The sequence below is a fragment of the Typopeltis vanoorti genome, chromosome 10, assembly GCF_054136105.1.
Source record: "Typopeltis vanoorti isolate ZY-2024b chromosome 10, IOZ_Tvanoo_1.0, whole genome shotgun sequence".
Lineage (NCBI taxonomy): Eukaryota > Metazoa > Arthropoda > Arachnida > Uropygi > Thelyphonidae > Typopeltis > Typopeltis vanoorti.
Genome location: NC_143558.1, coordinates 135095094 through 135116186, shown reverse-complemented (window position 1 = coordinate 135116186; position 21093 = coordinate 135095094). Strand labels below are relative to the sequence as shown.

Here is a 21093-nt window from a genome sequence, read left to right as displayed (position 1 = left end):
TGTATTCTCCAAAATTGTAATTAATGTCTGTCATTAATTACATTCATCATTAAAATAAGGATACTATAATAGTCAACATAAAATTTATTATTATTTAGAAATCTTTATAGAGCCTCCGTAATTCAGTCAGTATAGACGAAACCCTTTGGTTGGAAAGATCTAGCTTGCTTACCATCCGTGATGCGAGGAGCTTTTCTGGTCTTTTTCAACTAAAGGTGAGTTAGCGGGTCTCATACAGAGGTGGAGGTATTTTTTCTCCTATTATCATTATCTCATATGTATCCTCAAAAGATGTAAAGGATACTATAATAGTCAACATAAAGTTTATTATTATTATTATTTAGAAATCTTAAAGAGTCTCCGTAACTCAGACAGTATAGACGAAGCCCTTTGGTTGGAAAGATCTGGCTTCGATTCCCATCCATGATGTGAGGACCCTTTCTGGTCCTCGAAAACAGAACCTTTCTTCTTGACATGGATCCCCATCTATCTATGCCTTAATATAGAACCGGATTTCACCAAACTAACTCAAAAAAAATTTCATTCATCTCAACATTTTTAATATTATTAAATTTAAATTTTAAAATTTGTATGTGTGTGTGTATTGCCAGTCTGGTTTGCTGAGTGATTAGCATACCCACTCTCCAACCAACAGGCTGCAGGTTTGAATCCTACCATGGACATGGATGTTTGTGATTGTCTCTTCCTCATTCTGATGATTTTTTCTAATGTCAAGGTACAGAGCCAGAAAGGCTTCAGTTTAGCAAATTATGTAATGCATATGATATTAAATGAAATTTTATAGTCAAATAAAATTTGAACTTAAAAAGTTTCAAATTTTACCAGGTAATTTATGAGAATATAACCTTCAACATAGGAGTGGTTGTGGCTTGCACCACTTATGATTTATGTCAAAGGTTGCAAAAACCTTTTCTTAACCAGCTGTCCCTCCAAATACACCACTGATATTTAAATCTCCTCTTGGCAACTCTAGCAATAAATTGGTCAATGTTTCTTTGTCTACAGATCATCCCTCTCCCAACTCATCTCAGCCTCATATCCTATGGCACTACAATAGCATCAATTGAGGTGCTCTTCAGGATTTCCATGATCTGAATCTAAGGTTTCATCTGACTTCTGCCATTTCTCCTTTTCCTCATTCTGATGAATGAGGAAAAGGAGAAATGGCAGAAAGGAGATTCTGCTATACGTTCACTGATGCCTTGTACATAAGGGATAGTAATGCGCATTATTTCCTCTGTGTTTGAAGAGGAAGACATATTAAAACTACTCAAAGTTCTTTCAATGAAGCAATTCTTATAACCATTAGATAGAAAGGAAGAAGTTATTAAGAAGTATAGCAAAAGTTTTAAAACCACTGAATATTTTTGTTGCCTTTCGACCGTTTAGAAAAATCTCCACCTTTCTCACTTCTCCTAAGGACAAGCTTCCACATCTTAATCATCCAGGTGTCTACCAGATTCCGTGCTCTTGTGGATTATCTTATTTCGGACAAACGGGAAGATCTGCCTCTATTCGGCTAGAAGAACACCAATCTTATATTGAATATTTTAAACCTGAAAAGTGTGGACTTTCTGAACATGCCATCTTCACTAGACACAGAGTTCACTGGAGAAAGACGAGAGTTCTTCACAAAAGTCAGTTTCTCATGGAACGCCTTTATAAAGAAACATGTGAAACTCTACTTCATTCTCCTAACTTAAACAGATCCGACGGCTTACGTCTGTCCCCTTTATGGGAGATAGTACTTTACAAATCAGCTAATCTTTCCTAACTTTTTATTGTATTAATTTTTTTTTTTTTTTTTTTTTTTTTTTTTTTTTTTAGGAAAGTTATTGACCTTTTTAGTTATCTTACACCAGCTACTTAGGTGGCGCTTTTTGGAATTGTCAGTTAGTGTTTAATTTTGAGCTTAATGTACTGAGGATGCCTGTGACACACAGGCGAAAATTATACTAATAAATAATCTTTCTACATGAGTTTTTTCCGTTATTTATTGTGTACCGATATGTCTACTCACGGTTTACCTCTTTTAAAACTTAAAACCTTTCTTCTTGACATGGATCCTGATCTATCTATGCCTTAATATAGAACCGGATTTCACCAAACTAACTACTTCCCATCAAAAACAATTTCATTCATCTCAACATTTTTAATATTATTAAATTTAAATTTTAAAATTTGTGTTTCTAATATATGTATGTGTGTGTATTGCCAGTCTGGTTTGTTGAGTGATTAGCATGCCCACTCTCCAACCAACAGGCTGCAGGTTTGAATCCTACCATGGATATGGATGTTCGTGAATGTCTTCAGGTGGGAGATGAATTTCATCTCCATCCTGCTTATGGAAGCCTAAAGTGACTTGAAAAAGTTCCATGTTTGGTACAGAGCAGGGTTTCCAGACTTGAAAGAAAAAAATGTATTTAAAAATATACCCACACATATATACATACAGTAAAACCCCTTTTTTACACTTTTCAGGGGACTGATGAAAAAAAATGTAAATAGCAAGAAATGTAAAAAAACATTTAAAAAAGGCTAAAAGATGACTTACTGCTAGTATGTGAGTCTACATACTAGATTACAAAATTTAATAACTGAAAATAAATGAATTTACAATTACTTACATTTATCTATTTAAAAAAATCTTTAATTGTCGATTGTTTTTGCTTTTCGGTTTTTTTTCTTTTTTTTTTCCTTTTTTTTTTTTTTGACAGCGGCAGATTGCTTTGCATTGAGTTCAATGCTTGACCTGTTTTTTACTATCGTGTTCAAAGTGGACACGGAGAGTCCAAGATCTTTTGCTAAATGCACATGCGTTCTGGCATTCTAATCTACACATTGCAGAATTGCCATCTTTTCTTCTACTGAAATACATTTTCTGTCTTTTTTCTCCATGTTACCAACATGGATCATCCACCATCGCAACTTGAAAGCAACTTTCACATGCTAAATTACGTAGCAGAAATTGTGCAATATCAATTTGTAGTGTGAATGAAAAATCACGGTATCACTCATCACTACTGCAAGCGTGCAAGTCACCATGATGGCGGAAACGAAACTACAGCCGAAAGCAACACTATCTGGGAACAGAAATGAGCAGATTTCTGCATGAAATCGATTCGAAAATTAGTATTGTCACCCAAGAAAGAAATTCAAATTACAGGAAATAATGTCCACATCAAGTTGTTAATGGCAGGAAAAAAATATATCATCAGAATAGGCCTTAAGATGGGACCAACGGAAAATTACGTAAATGGCAGGAAAATGTAAATTGCGGGAACGTAAAAAAGAGTTTTATTGTATATATATTTCAAGATGAATCAAACAGAAATAAAATGGCCCTCATTCCCTGGAGGCCAAATTATTACTACCTATGGCAGCAGGCAGTTAAACACGGAGGCAGAGGAGGCTAAGAATCTCCAGGTAACCAGATCACACTGCCATTGAAAACTAGACCTTGGAACTTTAAAGTATAGGACTCTCAGCAAGTGAAGCATGGCTAACTGAACTAACTGAAGAGCTAAAATGGGACATTCTCGGACTCTGTGAAGTTAACCGTAATAGTGAAAAAAATTCTTTAATTAAAAAATGGAGACATACTGTATTATAGAGGCCAAGATAAGGAAAGAATCAGTGGAGTTGGATTCATGATTAACAAAAAAAAAAAAAAAAATTGAAGAACAACATAATAGAATTTGACAGTATATCTGATTGAATAGCAAGTATTGTTGTTCAAATCTTAAAAAGATAAACTCTTAAGATCACCCAAGTCTATGCACCAGCAATAAGTCATACTGATGAAGAAATTGAAGCCTTTTATCACGATGTATCCCAACTTTACAATAAAGGAAAACATCATTTCAGAAGTATAATGGGAGACTTTAATGCTAGAAGTGGTATACAACAATCAGATGAAAGCTCGCTGGGAAATTTTGGATATAGCATGAGAGATGATAGAGGAGCAAGGTTAATAGAATTTGCAGAAAGAGAAAACCTGTACATCATGAATTATTTTTTCAAGAAAAAAAAAAACATAACAGCAATAAGAAAAACATCTTTCAAGACTGCTTTGTCATAAACACCTTCAAGATTGGGAGTAACCATCATGTGGTATACAGTAAAATTCAAATGCCAAAAAGAAAGACAAAAATGTTTCAAGGATCAAAGCAAAACATAGCTGCACACAAACTCAACATTACAAAAGATATATTCCAACATGAACTAAACAATAGATTTAAAAATCTTATTATAGTTGACAATGCTGATCCATCAGAAATTAATGACATTATTACCCAAAACCTTTTACAATGCTCACTTGAAATAGCTGGTACCACAGAACAGAAACAAGACAAAATTTCTGAAGAAAGAAAACAGCTTATGAAGAAATGAAGAGATATTAAACAATCAAATAACCTACAGAATAAAACTGAATACAATGAACTGTGCAAAATGATCAGAAAATATATCACAGAAGAAATAAGAAAATTCAACTGTAAATTCATACAAGAAACAAAACAATTGAAATCAATCGTAATCTCAAAAAGGCCAAAGAGCAATAAACAGATGGTTGCAGTCAAACTGCAAAATGGGACCATAACCAGAGATAGATATGCTATAGCAAAAAGAATTGAAGAATTTTACTCAGTATTATATCAGGATGATGAACTAAATGCAGAAGAAGAAAACTACAAAATAGTTGAAGAACCACAGATTCTATCAGAAGAAGTTATGTGGAGTATCCAAAGCTTGCAAAATGGAAAAGCTGAAGGTGAGGATGGAGTTATAGCTGAACTTCTAAAAGCAGGTGGAGAAATGATCTACAAACTCTTAGAAAAACTATTTACCTTATGCCTGAAGAAAAATGATGTACCAAGAACATGGAAGAAGGCTACCCTAATTCTGATACATAAAAAAGTGAAGTTAGAAGACTCGATGAACTACCGACCCATCAGTCTACTCGGGTTTACAAAGTGTTTACAAAAGTCTTAGCTCACAGGCTTTGTACAACTCTAGACCTAGTACAACCAAAAGAACACGGAGGCTTTAAAAGTGACTTTAGTACAATGGACCATACTCAAGATGTACAACAGATTATTGAACGGTGTAATGAACATCAGTTACCATTACGTCTTGGTTTTATTGATTATGAGAAAGCCTTTGATCTGAAAACTTGTGTAATACTTAAAGCATTACAAAACCAACAAGTGGAGGAGTCATTTGTTAGGACCATCAAATCAGCAATACACCAGTGCCACAGCAGCAATTCATTTCAGTGGAAACATCTCTACTCTGGAAATACAGAGAAGTATATAAGACAGGGTGACATAATATCTCCAAAATTATTCACAGCATTCACATCGGCACGTTGTGAATGCTGAAGAAGTTCAAATATTTCATTTAGTGCCTAAAAGAAATATTCAAATTCTTGACTGGGAAGGGAAAAGTCTGAAGATAAATGGAAGATATTTAAGCCATTTACACTTTGCAGATGACATAGTTATCTTTACTTCAACTGCAGATGATTTATAGACTCGTATCCATGAACTCCAAATTGCTAGCAAAACAGCTGGCCTAAAGAAGGCTCAAGTTATGTTCGATAGCTATGTCCAACCAGAAATAATAAAAATCAATAATGATGAAATTAAACAAGTAGATCATTACATATAATTAGGACAACAGATATCAATGGAACAAAATATCATGGATAAAATTAAAAGATGCACAATACTTGGGTGGAAAGCATTTGGAAAATTACATTCAATATTCAAAAGCCAACTACCATTATGCTAGAAGAGAAAAGTTTTTAACCACTGTATTCTTCCTATATTGACATATGGCTGGACACTAAATGCAAAGGAAATTCAAAAATTAAGAATAACACAATTTAGTATGGAAAGAAGTATGCTTGGTATCACAAAAGGAATATATGGATAAGAAATCAAACCACAGTCTCTGACATCAAAAGAAGAATGAAACATCTGAAGGCAATGGGCTGGCATATTGCTTGAGAACAAGATCAACGATGGACAAAAGAAGTATGCATTGGATTCCATGAGAGGAAAAATGACCATGATGCCAAACTAAATCACAGTGGATTGATGATATCATCAGATTTGCAGAAGTTATGTGGGAAAGGAGAGTCATGGACTGACAGTTTGGAGTAATCTTGGAAAGGCCTTCATCCAGCAGTGGATTGATAATGGCTGCTGATGATGATATATTGTTATTATTATATGGGATCCTCGATGGAGTTCAAAAACTCATCGCAGGAGACCCAATCTATCCACACAATCTATCATACCTCTCCTTGAGCCTGTTAACAGACAAAGCACTCATAATTGACGTTGGCAACCCATTCCACTCATTCATCACTCTCCAAGCAAAAATTCTAGTCCTCATGCCCCTATTAACAACACTTTTATCAAACTTCCAGGGATGACCCCTTGTTCTGGTCCCTCTAGTCAAGTGCTGAAACATTTTCCCTGCATCTATCCTACAAAACCCTTTCCTGTCCTATCAGATGTCTTCTCCCTCCAGGAGATTGACTACTATGTGTCTCCACCATGTCCTATTCTGTGCCTCTCTGCTGCATTCCTCATGAGAGATAGGTCCAGTCTTCTATTTTTTTCATCATCCACTCCAGTCTTTGTCTTCCTCTTTCCTTCAACAGTTCCTTCGAGAAGTGTCCTTTGCAGGCAGTTATGCCTCAAAATATGTCCAAAATATCCGACTTTTCTCTTTTTAATTTCTTTCATCAGGCTCCTGTTTACTCCTGCCATCTCTAGTATCTCTTCATTTGTCTTTTCACAATATTCTCATAATTCTTTGCAGCATCCACATTTCAAAGGCTTCCAGTTTTTTCACACACAGATTGGAGAGTGTCCATGTCTCTACTCTATAATAATGTAGATCATATGTAGCATTTGGAGATTCTTAGTCTTGTTTTCAGATTTAATTCTGTAGATGTTAGTAGATTTTTCATACTGTTGAAAATTGACCTTGCAATTTCAATCCTTTTTCTAATTTCATCTTCTGTCCTGCCATTCTCTGTGATCAAGTGTCCGAGGTATATGTATTTTTGCACCTGTTCTAAAATATTTCCTTTTATATTGATGCATATTATTATATAAAACCCTTTAAGAAACTTAAATGTTTCTATCATATCCCTTCTTTTTCTCCTGTCAACCAACTTCTGCAATCCACACACCTTCAATTTATCCTCATAGGGAACATTCAACAGACCACTCAGCATCTTGGTCGCTCACCTCTGAAACTTCTCCACTGCTTCCTCATCCCCACCCAGGAGACCAGACCTGAGCACAGTAATCCAGAAGTGGACACATCAAGACCTTATAAAGAAGAATGACAACTTTCTTATTTCCACTTGTTAATGTGTTCTTCAATAGCCAAGAAATCTTATGGACTACCTTAGCAAACTTAGCAATATGTCCTCTAAACTTTAACTCTCCATCTACTACTACCCCTAAATCTATAGATTCATCTATTTCCTGGAGTATAATGCCATCAATGTGATACATGGCTTTTAATCTATTTATCCTAAAATGCATAACTTTACATTTCTTAATATTAAAATGACACCCATTATCTTTTGCACATACCGACAGCCTATTTAAATCATTCTACAAGCTCTTCACTTATCTTGATTAACTATTACTCTACCTAATTTCGCATCATCAGAAAACAACTGAATATTTCCTTTTGGGTTATTTCCTACTATATCATGTATGTACAAATTAAACAGCAATGGTTCCAGCACTGAACCTTGCGACACACCACTAGTCACCTGTTTCCACCTCGATTCTGCTCTTCCATATAACCACTTTTTGATATCTGTCCAGCAGCCACCCTCTTATGAAGTTAACAAGTGCCATATCCATCCCCCATTTGTTCTAATTTGCATAACAGAGGTCTATGTGGTATTCTGTCAAATGCCTTTGCAAAATCAATGTCTAGCCATTTTCTGTATCCAACTCAGCTGTTACTCTATTACAAAACGTTAGTAAATTACTAAGGCATGCCACAAACTTCACAAAGCCATGTTGACCTGCATATAGTACGATATGTTTATCTACCCATTCTGGAATACAGCAGCAAATTATACACTGAGTGGTGTATAATTTGCTACTGTAGTCTTAGAACTTCCTTTATGCAAAGGAATTATTTTGCCATCTTTCCACTCCGTTGGAACTCTACAGAGATGAGACAAATTAAACAGCTTAATCAAAGGCATTGCCAGTTCTCTCACACATTCCAACAAAACTCTAGCTGATAGCAAATTAAATAATTCTTAAATAGTTTTTAAGAATTATTTAATAATATTTTATTAATATGAATTTCAAGCACACAGCTGTATTTACATTGAGATTCTGCATATCCTAAGAACCTCCAATTCATCCACCTCTGTTCCCACATTAGTGTCTGTCACATAGGTTAAAGCAGTAATTCACTAGAATGATATATCCTTGCAAAGTGGTCACTCAGTAAGTGAACTATTTTATCCATTCCTGTCTCCTTGTGACCATCATCACTCATTAAGGTTAATCTTCCATAGTCATTCTTCCTCTGACTTGCCACATAATGAAAGAACTCTTTGGTTAATGGTGTTGCACTTCAAAGTGCAACACCATGCACTTTGAAGTGGTGTTACACCATCTCAATCCTCCTATTTTCATCCAGGCTTGGGACTGGCATAGCTGAAGAATGAGGCCAATGGCTGGGTCTTAAGTATTCCTGACTGCAATCCATGTGTGTTCATGGGCTAGTTTGCATGTTCTGGGGAATGAAAATAAACCCCTACTCCATATGAGACTGGCTAACTCACCTTTCATAAATAATCAATAATAAATTACACGATAACCACAGTAATTAACTTTAATGAAATAAAGGTACAAATATTTCATACTGAAATTAACAGTACATCATCAGTGTAGACAACAAGCAATTCAAAGTACATAACAGCTGGTGGATTACCAGTTAAAAACTGTTGCTGCATGCTAGAAATTCATATTAATAAAATATTATTAAATAATTCTTAAAAACTATTTCTTTGATGGTTACATAAGATAAGAATCTTATGTAACCATCAAAGATCTCTCTCTCCCATTATGGGAGAGGGAGACAATCACTTCGATTTAGATTTGGCCAAAAAGATTCCTCACATCATGGACAGGAATTGAACCCAGGTCTTTCTGAATGAGCTACAGAAGCTCTACTCAATAACATTAAAATGACATCACTCACCTGTGCAAACTAAAACAATTCATATCTTTCTGAAGGGACCGTCATCTTCACTACCCTTTATAATACTTTACAACTTTACATAATCAGCAATCAACTATATCACCTCTCAATCCACATGAACAGATGCATTGGACAGTAGTGATCCAAGAACAGAAACCTGTGGCATGACACTGGTTATTTGAATTTTTTGGGATGTTTTCCCCATTTAATTTTCTGTTATCTTTCAAATCATCACTATTATGAATAGTGCTGAATTTGGCTAATCTATTATACATTTCTGTCCCCTTCAGTTTGTAAACCAACTTGCCAAGCAGCAGTCTGCAAAATTCCTTCATCATATATGTGTATTTCCCTATCCAGTATGTTGATCACTTTTTAAAAGATGCAAGTAAGTTGCTAAATTAAGAACCACTCTTAATTTTGCTACTTACCATTACCATAGGAAGCCAAGCTGCATGGAAAAGAAGTTGAAAAACATGGGAATTGGTTATGTCAGTGGTTCTTAACCTTTTCAAAGTCACGGAACACTTCTGATTATAAGAAAAATTTGGGGAACACCAAGAGCATTAGGGTCATAAAACTAACAATAAAAATATGCATGGACTTGCTTTTTATAACAAGGGAACTTATTTTAATGCGATACTTGAGCATTAAAATAAGGGAGTCAGTTTTCAGCAATATCAGGTCTAATATGTGATATAGCTACCCTCAACTCCTTGTCTATATTAGTAAGTCTTTCATGCATTTTAGTTTTTATATGGATTAATATTGAGAAACCGAGCTCACAAATATGCTGTTGAAGACTGTAACAAAATTTTCAGTGCCCTTGTGGAGAGAGCTGGGTGTTTGGCTTGGACAAAAATCCAAAATTCCTCAAGTTATTTCAGAAAATTTCATTTTCAGAGTATGATCCGTTGACAAAGTAACTAATTGTAATGGAAATTCACAACTCGATGTATTAACTGTGCCAAATGGATTTCGTATATCCAGTCATAATTGTGTGTATTTAAGGAAAGAAAGTAATTTGAAATCTTTTCTTCCAATATTGTTAATTGTTCTGTTATAACGGAAATAATTCCTTCGACATTTTTATTCAGAATAGCCTATTATACTCAGAACCGTGTCATGCAACATCTTTCACCGGTGGAACACTTGTAACCAGTTCACGGAACACTGGTTAAGAACTACTGGGTTATGTTGATACAGGTGGCTTGCAGCTGTATCTGGGAGTCAGGTTGTGGTTTAATTTGAATATATTGTTCATGGGGAAAAAAAATCTAATTTTTATGATAATATTTTTTAAAATGCAAATGACTTAATAATGAATATTTTTAATAATCTGTGGCATAGTCAATTAAGATTAGTGCCTCAGTAATGCAGTTAGAAGAACAATGAGACAATGTGGCCTTTGATCAGAAAAAAGATGGGTTCAATTCTTGTCATGATGAGAGGAATCTTTATATGGGCTTTTTTCAGCTGAAAGTGAGTTTGCCAATCTAATATTGAAGGAGCAGAGTTTCTCCTGGAAACTTGGGTTTTTCATCCCACAAATAGACAATAAATACTATTAGTAGATAGCAGATGGAATAGTGTGCATGGCAGATAGTGACAGTGTAAATGAGGATTAAGTAGTGTAGATTGTCAGTTGTGAGGGGTGGAGTGGATGGAGATAAGAGTTTGAACTCATTGGAGATATCACATAATAGCGATAATAATTCAGAATGTGTGGGATGTGAATAGCACATCCCACACATTCTTATTATTTTGAAAAATTTTCATCTGTTTATTATAACTTTGATAACTACTCCAAATATGGCCAATTTACATATTTATTACAACAGTTTTCAGAACAATGGTAATATAGTGTCTTGTTGTAATGATGGAGCAAGATGTGAATTTGCTTTCTATCTACATGTCAACCATAAATGATAAATTTCATTCAAAAAAAAAAAAAAAAATGGAAGATTAAAAAAAAGCAACCAAATGTACTTTCTGCAATATTAGAGTGTCCCACTGTAAATATTAAACAATGGAACAGCCTTATTGAAAATTAACCACCTCAAGCGAAAAATTTTAGCTTTCCAAGAGACAGAACAGATAGCAAGTTTCTCTGAAACGTATTACACAATAATTCTTCCAAATGGTGGAAAAAAAATCACTAGATTCTGGTTTACTTTATTATACTCGAGGATTTTGTATTTTGTCTATATTAGAAATTCTTTTTCTTTTTTTGGGGGGGGGGGTGAATCAACTGAAAATGAGAAGGTGAAAATGTGCAAAGATTAGCAGTATTTTATTACATTTCTTTTTTTTTTTATTTTATTATCCCATGGTATTATTACACCAGATCATAGAGGTCAAATTCATGTATTTTATACAACACCTTTTCTGGGTTGTTATCAAGTTCAAATCTGGAATATTCATACAATTTAGTAAATGTATTGGCAATGCTTCCTCAATGTGACAGATTTTGTAAAATGGGGAAGACTTATGCCATTGCTAAACTTGCTTGGTCTTGAGGCAAGAGATCATGGTAGTGGCACAGCGATTAAACTTGGAGTTGATGGTAGCTCCTGGTTTTTCTGCTGCATACCAGTCGTGAGTCATGTCATGGAGAATTGTTCTTTTTATGTTTTGTTCGAAATCTGTGATATCACTTCATGTTGCAGCCATTTTTGCTATTTAATCTGCTGTTTCATTTCCCTTTAATTCAACATGGGATGGGGTCCATTGGAAAATTATTTCGGAATTCCTTATGTAGTTTGTTTGTTTTTTGCTATGTCTCTAAGTATTTCTTGATGGCTAGTGTAGCAGTTCTTAATAGCTTGAAGCACTGCTAAGGAATCTGTGAGAAATATAAATTCCCTTGGGTTTTGTTTATCCAAATGTTGCAGTGCTGTGGTAATGGCTATTAATTCTGCACAGTATGAGTTGCATCAAATACTGTTAGTTGTTTTAGTTCTATATTTTGAGAGCAATAGATGAGTACGCCACTCCCAGAAATGCCATTTGGAGTTTTGGAGCCATCTATGTAAATCTTTATTGAGTCAGGTCCATATTCCATTATTTTTGAAAGAGCTAATGATCTCAAGATTTCAGGGTTTTCTAGGCTTATTTTCTCATGTTTCCCTATTTCCAAATTAATAACTATATTTTTCTTGTCTTGATTTGAAGGAAATGCTGGGTAGTTGCTTTGTTTGTTAGTTGCCAATTTTTTAAAAGTTCATTTGTTCTATATGATGTGCAAGGTTGGCTCTTTTTTCTACAAATTTCAAGAATTACTAGAATTACATTTCTTAGTAAAAGAAAGTGAAGTGCATATCAACAACAGTACAAAGTGTTAATATAACTATTGATTCTACAAATCAGAGACTATATGAAAATGAGGAAGAAATACTGTCATGATGTTGAATGTGTAATATATATGATTTAGTTTTTAGCAAAGCAACATCTAGAGGATCACTCAAGAAACTTTATGAGTATGATAGGAGTTTTCTTCATTTGGAAGAAACCACTGCAAAATCTGATAACATTATGGCAGAATACATGCATCAAATAATACTACACATTATTTAGGAGATGAAATGCAAAACCAAATGTAAGTTGTAGCAGATTAATAAAATTGTTGCGAACAGGTAAGAAATGCCAAGACAACAATTATTGTCAAATTTGTAAATTTCCAAACTGCAATAATTTTCTATATGTGGCCATGTTTATTGTAATTTTGTTGGGTAGGTGACATGATGACTGAAAAAAAGATTAAATATATTTTTAGTAGACTATTACAAAAAATGGAAAGTAGACAAAAAGTAATTTAAGGAGTCAGGATACAATGAGTCCATTGATCCATGGAGGTTCGTATAGAATGCAGAATTGGGTTGATGGACATAAGATTTTCTATGATGGTCAGCATGGGTTTGTGAAGGGCAGGTCTTGTTTTAGCAGTCTGCTTATATTTTATGATAAGGTGATGAATGTGTTGGATAAGGAAGATCTGTATACAGTGAGTTTTTTTTTTTACTTTGCAAAAGCATTTGATATATTACCACATTACAGATTGGTGGATAAGATGCAGAAGATTTTTAATATTAATAAATGCAGGGTATTGCACTTTGGAATACAGAGATATAAGGCTATACACTGTATTGGTGAAGTTGTACTTCAAGGAGAGGATGAGATTCAGGATCTTGGGGTGATGGCAGACAGTTTGGGCAATGTGCAGTCTTTGCAAGTGTTGCAAAGACTGCACATTGTATTGCTGCTATAAAAAAAAGTACACTGACATGCAGGAATAAGGAGGTGGTGGTGGTGCTTCTATATAAGGCATTGGTCAGACCACACATGGACTACTGTGCTCAGATTTGGTCACCTAGTTTTCATTGCGATGTGGAAACACTAGAGTGGGTTCAAAGACAAATGACCAAAGTGATATCAGGACTCTAGTGTTGTTTAAGAAGAGTATTTGAGGGAATGTGGATTACAGAGGCTGGTGGATAGTAGGAAGAGAAGATATGATAGCGATCTTCAAGTTAGTTAAGGGATCCTATCAGATTAATACAGAAGGAATTATTAAAAAAAAATGTATAAAGGAGTAGAATTTTTATGTGGAGAGTTGTTAGTGTGTGGAATGCATTGTGAATGCAGGGTATTGTAAAAAAAAACTTCAAAGCTTATCATGATTAGACATTGTTGGTTAAGTGGGCCTCTCACAATGAGTCTGTTGACTCCATGGAGGTTACCAAAATAATAATAATAACACCACAATGAAGCAGATATGCATGGAAAACCTAATAGAACAACAAAAACACTTTGGGGAAAAAAAAAAAAAAAAAAAAACTAGGACAGTCTATAATCTTGGTAGTGAGAGATGCAAAAAGAAATCTCTTTTTTTTATTATCCAAATACCATATAACTACTTTTTTGGCTTCATGTTAAAAATACCAAGCAATTTTAAACCTGGTTTTACTCCATTTCCCAAGTAAGCAAACAGAAGTTTGCGCCTGCAAGTGATGCAAGTCTAGCTGATCCTACAGGTAGTGCAATCTTGCAATCACTTGCGCAAACTTCTGTTTGCTTACTTGGGAAATGGAGTAAAACCAGGTTTAAAATTGCTTGGTATTTTTAACATTTATTATACCCAAGGTAAAATACTTTCTACATTTTTTGGTTTCAACAAAATGTGGAAGTGTGCTGATAATACATTTACCAGATATATTTGAATTCATCACCTGACTTTCCCCATCGCATATTTAACATCATACCATTAAAAACTCAATTAGAGGGAGGTATGAAATGCTCTTTTAGAATTGTTGATGATATTAATAAAGATATAGATTCTAGAATGCAAGCTGAAGGTATACTTTCTAAAATGTCCACTTTTAAATTAATTTTCTTAGTACTAATTGGGCATGATTTTTTTTAAAGTAAAATAAATGTAATAAGTCAAATGATACAAGAAGAAAGCTTCAATGTACAAAATATCCTTGAAAACATTAAAATTATTAAGAAATTCTTTGAAGAAAAATGAAGTGATGTTCACAAAAATATATAATTGATGCTAAACAAATTGAAATCTCTTGACATTGATGCTAACTTTTTCAGCATAGAAAATACTAAGGAGAAAAAAAAGTTGGCGAGGGAGACTCATTTAAACTTCAAATCCCACAATCATCCCTTCTATGATTTAAAACTAAATTTCAAAAAAAAAAAAACTTTTTTTCCTATGTTGGACGCAAGAATATCATCTTTAAAATTTTAATTTACAATTAAAATTGACTGATGAACATAGTAAGAAATGTGATATTGATGGGACATTGATGTATGAGGAACTAAAACCCTTAAGTCGGTTTTAGTTCCTCAGTATAACTCCCACTGAAGTACCGGACAATATATTTCCAGCTATAATTTACCAGATATGTTTCGAAATACTTCTGCAGCTTTTGGGATAGGTAGGAACAGCTTCTCAAAATCAGAAATTATTAAAAACTACTTAAGATGAGTATTGAAACTGTCATAAAGAATTTTATATCAAGGAAAGCAAAACATAATTATTTTACAACAAACTACTGTATCCTAGTTAATGAGTTCCTAATTATTATGATCAAAAATCCAAATTTTATGTAAAGACTAGCAGATTTTTTTAAATTTATACAAAATGACTTTGTTAATGTTTACTATTGAGAAATAAATAATACAGTAACTTAAAAAAAAAAATACTTGTGAAAGGGGTGGTGCCTTTTTTTTCTAATTTGCCCGAAGATGTTATATTGGCCAACAGAGGGTCTAGGAGAAGGGAAAGCAAAATGGAATTCAAAAACCTGCAATTTTTCCAAAGCTTATGGAAATTTATTAGGTGACTTTAAAAGGAGAGAAGAATTCCTTTTAAAGAATTTCTTCTTTCCTTTAAAACTCTCCACACTTCATATAGTAATAATAGCATGTCTCAAATAATGGCCATTCTAAAACTGTGCCATCTAATAGCATTGTTTCATTTTATTCTGAGTGGTTTCATTATATATTTTCTGCATCTATTAATTTTAATAAGAAGATTAAACAACTTGTCAACTCAAAAATGACTAAAACACATTACCTGTTTAAAATTTTGTAGCAGAACTTCATTCTCAAATTTCAGGTTTTTAATTTCTTTATTCACTAAATGAATCCTTTTTCTTGATATCTAAAAAAAAAGAAAAAAATATATATATACATACATACACACACACACTGATACAGTTATTCTATTATATATATACTGTTAGTACAGATAAGTATAATACTAATTAATTAATATATAATTATTACCACTTTTAAATCCAACTTTTACTTTTAAACAATTACTAGTTTTTTTCAGCATGGAGTGGACAATAGACCACAATATTCCTGCACTTGCATTTTACATAAGTGCTGGTTTAGATTTGAGCAGTTATTTAAAGAGGGGGAGGGAGGCATAGAACTTCTACATAACCCAAACTTAAATTGGAATGACTGTCTCTCCACCACGAAGATTTGGAAGAGTTTTCCTCATAAATAACAAGCAATAGCATGCTTCTCTTTCCTCCTTCCCTTGTTTTAGTAATCTATGTCATTCAATCATTTTATTTATCTAAATTTTGTTATTTTATTATATTTCAAAATTTTAATTGGAGTTTTAGCTTTAACTGCAATCTCATTTTATTTTGTAATACCCATATGGTAACACCACGATACACGGCTCAACTCTGTAAATAGGATTAACTTTATTTGTCTTAGCCACATGTTATTACTGTATAGGTTTTGCTGTCTTTCATGCGTGGAGATTATATATAAGTTGGATAAGTGTTTTATATATATATATATATATAAACTATAGGCCAGTTTGTTTTTCTTCTGTAGTTGTTAAAAATTTTGGAGAAATTAGTCAAAGATTGTACATAGCATTGGACAGTGAAGGTAATGTTATCTGTGGGGTCAGAATGGATTTGTTAAGGGAGTGTTCATTTTAGTAATTGTCTTTTATAATAAAGTAACAAGAGTAAAGAGCAGTTGATGAGGGAAAGGCATATATTGCATTTTTTGGATTTTACAAAGGCATTTGACAGGGTGCCACATGATAAGCTGATATTTAAGTTACAACATATGAGTCTGGATATTGGGTTAGTGAATTGGATTGGCTGTCTGATAGGTATCAAAGAGTGTATTAGGGAGCAGTATGAAGAAAGCAGAAGGTTACAATTGGTGTACTTCAATATTGGAACCCATACTATTTAATCTTTATATTAATGATATTGTCAGTGAATTGCAGGGAGATATTCAGTTGTTAGTTGTTTGCTGATGATTTGAAGTTTGGATTGTTTATTAGTAATGGTGCCAATGGTTGTAGCCCGTCATGACGATTTGAATAACAGATAGACAAATGAATGGGGATATCAATTTAATCCAAATACATGTAAGGTCTTTGAAGTTTGGGATCCATCAATGAGAAGCTACATACTCTGTTGGAGGAACTGTACTAAAGGAAGTGGAAGAGGGAAGGGACCTTGGGGTGATGATTGATAGACACTTGAAGTTTAAGGGACATATTGCAAAGGTGGTGAAGGTAACCAGAGGGTTATCTGGTTACCTTCACCTCTCTGCAATACTGAGAAGGATACTGTACAACAGAGATAGAAGAGTTGCGGTTCTATTGTATAAAGCTCTGATCAGACCACATCTGTATTATTGTGCTCAGATTTGGTCAGGTTAGGTTAGGTCACTGGGATTTGAAGAGGATAAATTAACCTTGGGGAGGGTGCAAAGGCAGATAACAAAAATGATAACTGGACTGTGCAATATTAGCTATGAGGATAGACTGAGGACATACAGACTACAGAGTTTGGTCAATAGAAGAAGGATAGGTGATATGATTGAGATATTTAAACTGCTGAGAGGTTGTTACATTGTTGACACTGGTGAGTTCGTTTGTATGGTAGATCAAAAGGAAGGAGCAAAAACAAGGGGCCATTTCTGGAAGTTACGAATGGGAAGTGGTGAGTAAGAGGGAGCAGAGTGGCTTTTTTGCATGGAGGGTGGTTGGACCTGTGAATGCACTGCTTGATATAGTAGAGAGCACAAATAATGAATAAATTTAAAGAATGGTATGATAGTCCTTGTGTTATTTAAGATGGGCCTCTTACTATGAGTAATGACTTCATAGAGGTCCTCCTGAATAATAATAATAATAATAATAATGCACTTTGTGCCTGTAGTTCTAATGACAGTACTGAGAACAGAGTTAAAGGAATTTTTTTTTTTTAACCATAAGAAATAACAACTGACATAAAAATAGGAGGAACTTGTTTTTATTGGAAAGTTAAACAGCAGAAGAAATACAGATTTATGGAAAAGTTTACTCCATCATTACTGGGAGTGATATTTCCAAAATGATCAAAATTAAAAAATGCATAGAGAATTTGAAATAAAAAATGATCTAGTTGATTAACAGCATAAAATATAAGAAAATGTAAACCGGTGCAGCTTCTTTCAGGAAGATTATAAATATTCATCACAATAAAAGATATCATAAGCTCTGTTAGGCCTAATGTGCATTTAAAGGAGTCCTAGTAACACAGATGTAATGTCTCCAGCAAGGCAAAGTCACTTCTAGCTATGTTGATTACTCAACAAATTCCTTGTATAAAGTTCTGATCAGACCACATCTGAATTACTGTGCTCAGATTTGGTCAGTTTTTGTTGCCAGTAAAAGTTCAATAAATTTTATTATGCACAAACAATAATGAATGTTAATTCAATATCATAAGTGAATTTTGCCAGTGCTTCAAGGCTGTACAATTATTATTACTACTATCTGGGTATCTCCATACAGGCGAAGCTCACTTTGTCAGTGACATTGCACTCACAACTTCCTCTGATGACTTATTCTACTCATTTACTACTCATTTAAACAAAAAAAGAAAGAAAAAATCTAGTCCCCACATGCTTGCTAACTATTCTTACTCAACTTCCAGGGATAATCTCTTGTCTTATCTTTCTTTCCTCCTGTTATATAGTAAAAATTCCTTTGCCACTACCTATAAAACTTCCTAAGTAACTTATGTTTCTATCATGTCTCCTCTTTTCTGCCAACCAACCAATCAAATTCTATAACCAAACACTTGTGTGCACTATCCTGAAAGAGATAGGTAACTAGTGGTGTGCTGAAGGGGTCAGTTTTATTATTATTATTATTACATAACACTTCCAGGGAGTGCAAAGACTCATCGAGGGAAGGCACCTACTCAACAACTCTCCATCTCCACCATTCCACCAATCACAACTACCTTCATCATCTACACTAACGCCATCTACCGCCGACCGCCACCAATAGTATTTTCACAGACAATTACATACATCCATGCCCACAGTGAGATCTGAACCCGCAGTCCTTTGGCTGGAGAGTGGATACGATAACCACTCGGCCAACCAGGCCAGCACTGGTTGGGCAAGTGGGGCCATTGTTGTTCAATTTGTATGTTAATGATATTGGGATGGGTTTAATTAGGCAGCTGTATGCAGATGATGCAAAACTGGGGAGAGCAATGCAGAGTCATGTGGCTGTTATGACCTTACAAGAGGACTTAAATAGATTGCATGAATGGGAAGATGAGTGGAACTACCAGTTCAATGTTGCAAAGTTTAAGATTTTGAGATCTGGTAAGCAACAATGAGAAGTGGAACTGTCAGTTCAATGTTGCAAAGTGTAATGTTTTGAGATTTGGTAAGCAATGATGGGATGCAAAGTATACACTTGGTGGGGAAACTTTAAAAGAAGCAGAGGAGATGAGAGATCTAGGAGTGATGGTGGACAAGGACCTGTAATTCAGGGACCACATTGCACAAGTTGTGAAGACGTCACATTGGATAATGGCAATGATGTGGAAATAGAGAAGTTATGATGCCATTGTATAAGGCATTGATCAGGCCTCATATGGATTATTGTGCATAGATTTGGTCACTGGGTTTTCATGGGTGATGAGGATATGTTGGAAAGGGTCCAGAGAAGATTCACAAAGGTGGTCAGTGAGCTTTGTAATGTGGAGTATGAGGACAGATTAAGAGAATGTAAGTTGCAGAACCTAATGAATAGGAGGAAGGTGGTGGGGGGGGGATATGATTGACATGTATCAGCTAGTCAGGGGTTGTTATCAGGACATGGAAGAGATTTTTCATAGAATGGGAGAAGGTGGTAGAACAAGAGGCCATCGCCGGAAACTGTATAAGGAGGCTGTGAGCAGAGGAGTGAGGAGAAGGTTCTTTGCATGGAAAGTAGTTGGTAAGTGGAATGCATTGCCTCAGTATGTTGTGAATGTAGACACACTGAATCAGTTTAAAGCACGGTTGGATTAGCATTGTGTGCAATAGTGTGTACTTCCTGCAATGAGTCTCCGACTCCATGGAGGTCAGATGTTAATAAGAATAAGAATAATAAAAATCTTCAATCTATCCTTACAATTAACAGTCTGCAAACTTATCATCTTGGTCACCCAACTTTGAATTTTATCTCCACCACTTATACAGAAAAATCCAGGTGATCAAATCAGAACCTTATCAAAATGGAGTAATCCGGATATGATTATACACTGGTGTCCAAACCCTAAGGATGTACACCACTTCTGAAAATTACAACTGCAAATTCAGATGAATCAGCTTGTGGCAATTTGTATAACTGACAATTTCCAGTAGAAATCAGGTCCACATTGAAATTTTTGAATTGCATGCAAAGGGGGACACATGGTAGCACTCAACAGGATAAAAGGCAAAAGGCTGCACTAAGCAACTTGTGCTCTACAGTTTGAAGAACCTTTGAAGAAAGTTATTTTTGTGAAGGAATAAAGTTGCAAACTTAAATGTCTTATCTCAAAGGAATCATCTAGATCAGGGGTCGCCAAACTTTGGAAGAGCCACAACTGTTCCTCACAATAATTTAAAAATTATCCGAGAGCCATAAATAGTGTTTTCTTTGTAGCCATGTTGAAAGCACCCTGAACAATATATTTTATTCAACACGTTATATAAATACATTATATAAAAAGAAAATAAAAAGAACTAAGTGACTATTCAAAATAATAAATGACAATAATTTGAAAATACAGATGGTGAGATTTAAAAATAAATCTCACCAGTAACATGTTTTATTGTAACAGTTGCATGTAAAATAAAACACGGCACGGTAAATCACGACCATCAACGTATCTAAATATAATAAAACTAATATTATTTATATATATATATTTAAAATAATTGCCTTTATAATAATAATAATAATAATAATAATAATAATTGCCAGGTTGCCTT

General features: G+C 34.3%; 1 protein-coding gene across 2 annotated transcripts in view; it reads right to left on the bottom strand.

Moving 5' to 3' along the window:
• The window catches only part of LOC150102820 (dynein regulatory complex subunit 4-like), a 180262-nt gene that overhangs the window by 35474 nt on the left and 123695 nt on the right, over window positions 1–21093 (bottom strand). Inside the window, exons 6-7 of one of the 2 annotated variants that reach the window (XM_090399691.1) lie at window positions 15875–15961; window positions 15502–15567 (exon numbers count right to left, since the gene is read on the bottom strand). In XM_090399691.1, coding sequence (XP_090255817.1) covers window positions 15547–15567; window positions 15875–15961 — 108 coding nt within the window. In that variant the 3' untranslated portion in view covers window positions 15502–15546. The remainder of the gene's footprint in view (window positions 1–15501; window positions 15568–15874; window positions 15962–21093) is intronic. The other variant, XM_090399690.1, reaches the window with a different exon arrangement.